Raw genomic sequence first — 3397 nt, 5'->3', positions numbered from 1 at the left:
GGCGTTGCGGTTCATGAAGAGGCGGAGGCTGCTGTGGACGCGGTCCACCATTAGGGTTTCCATCGCCCGCCGCTCCCGCGGCCCCGGCGAGGAGAAGTCGGCGGCGGCGGCGACCCGCTGCGCGAGCAGGGGGAGGAGGGGAGAGAGAAGCGGGGGGTGGCCTGGTTTGAATCGCGACGGGTGGATTCGGATTCGAGGCCTTTCTGGGTGCGATTTTGGACCGGTGGGGGATTGGAACGAGTCGAATCCGGAAGCAGCGCGGCGTGGGTGTGAGGGAGCGTGGAGCCCTCCCCGGTGCGGTTTGAATTGTCTGGCTGCTCTGTCTGATGTGATGTGATGTGATGTGCTGCCCCCCTGCTCAGCGGCGGCGTAGGGGTGGGTATGTACGGGCCTAGGGGTGGATTTATGTGCCGCAGTCCGTGGGTCCGTGACGTGTGGGGCCGGCCGGGTCTTCTCTGTTTGAAGTTTGAACTGTGCGGGTGTGGCGTGGGGCAGGTTTGTGCGGAATGTGAACGTTGGATCAAAAACTTTCACAATCACGTTTGGCTCGACAGGACAGCCATGAACAAGGCAAACACGATGTCCAACGCCGTCCCCTACACACTATTTGGCTGCAAACACGATGCGAGAGCCGGCCATTCTCCCTGATCCCCTAAAAGTCCGTCTAGTCCGATAAATTCCATTTCAAATACATAGCAATATGAGAATAAATTAAAATGTGGTGTTAATAGTGTTCGATCGCAACCAAAAGGCGGCGGATGTTCATAGTTTTACATGCGCCTAATCACAAAAATATTCATCCGACAGTCTGTGCAAAAAAGAAACATTTTTGCCCTGCCAAATCGGCTATCCAAGCCTCCTAGCTCACTCTGCCATGGTCTCCTCATCACCAGTTGGCTCCATCTCAACCAACAAGCACTTCAACATCTTGACACGGACAACGCCCACGATCATCGTCATATCTTCATCCAACTCATTCATCCCCATGGCCAACATCTTGGTATCCTCCGAAGCGGCCGTGAGCCCAACCCTTCTCTCTTCGAGCTTGATCTTTTTTCTCTCTGGGCTTGATTTTCTGCTCAATCGCCGCCATAAAGATGCTAAAACTCTCGGCCTTCTTTTCCTTCTTCACATCGAAGCGCTTGACACATGCATCATCCTTCATATGGATCAAATTCTTCATATGGATCTAAGTCCTCATATGGACCAAATTCCTCACGTGGATCAAATTTCTCACACGGATCAAAATCCTCATATGAACATCATCGTGCTGACACTCCTGTTTCACAGAGAAAGTCTAAAGGCTATGAATATGCGCATTATTCTTCAAACCATTATGTTCATAAGTCCTCGAAGAATTTCTCTGCTTATTCATATGCTCATCCTAACCACTCTTCTGTGAAACGAAGTACACTGGCTTCTATGCCATCATTTTCTTATGGAGCTCGCAGAATGATGAACTCTTTGCCACCCCTCCAGATGTGGGTGGTGAAGAAAAAGAATTAATCTCTTATGCAGGGTCAGGTCTCCAGACGAACTTGATCGTCTGAAGAATTTGTTGGAGACCTGAATGTGCTTGAAAGGACGCAAACTAATCATGAAGAAATGATTCATTCATTTCTCACATTCTCATATTGCTATATCTGTTACTGTTGATGAAATTGATATCATATTCTTCACTGATGAAGTATATGGGTTCGTAAGTTGCACTAATTCATCTGTAGGATGAACAACCCAAAGCTACTGAGTGGGTCCTCGACAGTGGATGTACAAATCACATGACTGGTGACAGAAGCTTGTTGATGGACACTGATTTGTCACCATCTCATCTAAAGCATATCACCTACGCTGACAAAGGCAAAAGTAAGGTATTGGGTCTAGGTAAGGTTGCAATCTCAAAGGATAAACACATGGACAAGGTCATGCTTGTTGAGTCCTTAGGATTCAATCTTATGTCTGTCTCAATGCTTTGTGATCTTGATATGGTTGTTGTCTTCGGCAAATTTCGTTGCCTTGTGCTAATGGAATCTGACAACTCCAAAGTCTTCGAAGGCTTTAGGAAAGGAGACTTGTATATTGTTGATTTCTCTGTAGGACCACAACCTGCCACATGTCTACTTGCAAAGGCTTCAGAATGCTGGTTATGGCATCGACGACTTGGTCATGCTGGGATGAGGAACTTGCATACACTCGCGAAGAAGAAGCACATCATTGGCATCGAGGGTGTCAAATTCCTCAAAGATCATCTTTGTGGGGCTTGTGAGGCTGGAAAGATCACCAGAGCCAAGCATCCCGTGAAGACTATCATGACCACTTCTCGTCCCTTTGAATTACTTCATATGGATCTATTTGGTCCTACTTATTATGCCATGTTCACTAATTCTGCATCATTATATGGCTTTGTCATAGTTGATGACTATTCTCGTTACACATGGGTGCATATCATCACTTACAAAAATGAAGTGCATGAAGTCTTCAGACGATTTTCCTCAAGGGCTTCCACTAACTTCGGTGTGAAGATCAAGCGTATCAGGAGTGATAATGGAACCGAGTTCAAGAACACTGGCCTCGATGAATATCTCGATATGCTTGGTATTACTCACGAATTGTCTGCTCCTTATACTCCTCAGCAGAATGGCGTCGTGGAGCGCAAGAACAGGACTCTTGTTAAGATGGCACGCACTATGGTTGATGAATACAAGACACCTGAGCGCTTCTGGCCTGAAGCAATTGACACTGCGTGCCACATCATCAACAGGGTATATCTTCACAAATTCTTCAAAAAGACCTCATATGAACTCCTCACTGACAAGAAACCCAATGTAAGTTATTTCAAAGTCTTCGGTGCTAAATGCTGGATTAGAGATCCTCACCATCACTCTAAATTTGCACCAAAACACATAAGGGTTTTATGCTTGGTTACGGAAAGGACTCGCACACCTACAGAGTCTTCAACATCAACCATCACAAGGTTGTTAAAACTGTAGATGTGTGGTTCGATGAAACTAATGGCTCGCAAAGAGAGCACCTACCTCCTGTGCTAGATGAAATGTCACCTGAGGAATCCATCAATTTCAAAGCTACTGAGGATGTCCTCCCTACCGAAGAATCTGTTGAAGAAGTCATTCCTGATCGTGAAGAAAATTATGCTGGTGCTGCTGAAGAAACTGGTCCTAAAGAAACTGCTGGGCCTAAGCAAAGTCGTCAGTCCCGCACATCCTCGCATTGCAAATGAAGTGCAAGTTGAAAAGATCATCGATGACATTCAAGCACCAGGTCCCCTCACGCGCTCAAAAGCTTCACATTTATCTAAATTTTATGGGCATTTTGCATTTGTCTCTATCACAGAGCCCACTAAAGTAGATGAAGCATTCATGGAATCCGAGTGGATTCAAGC

At 46.4% G+C, this 3397-nt stretch overlaps 1 protein-coding gene across 1 annotated transcript in view; it reads right to left on the bottom strand.

Annotated features, from left to right (window-relative positions):
- Positions 1-339, bottom strand: part of LOC119336804 (cell division cycle protein 27 homolog B-like) — an 11276-nt gene extending 10937 nt beyond the window's left edge. Inside the window, exon 1 of the mRNA XM_037608880.1 lies at positions 2-339. Within this exon, the coding sequence (XP_037464777.1) occupies positions 2-63 (62 nt within the window). The 5' untranslated portion in view covers positions 64-339. The remainder of the gene's footprint in view (position 1) is intronic.
- Between the last annotated feature and the right edge of the window lie 3058 nt (positions 340-3397).

This window comes from Triticum dicoccoides, chromosome 7B (assembly GCF_002162155.2).
Source record: "Triticum dicoccoides isolate Atlit2015 ecotype Zavitan chromosome 7B, WEW_v2.0, whole genome shotgun sequence".
NCBI lineage: Eukaryota > Viridiplantae > Streptophyta > Magnoliopsida > Poales > Poaceae > Triticum > Triticum dicoccoides.
The sequence above is the reverse complement of the archived record's forward strand: the minus strand, read 5'-3'. Positions and strand labels throughout refer to the sequence as shown.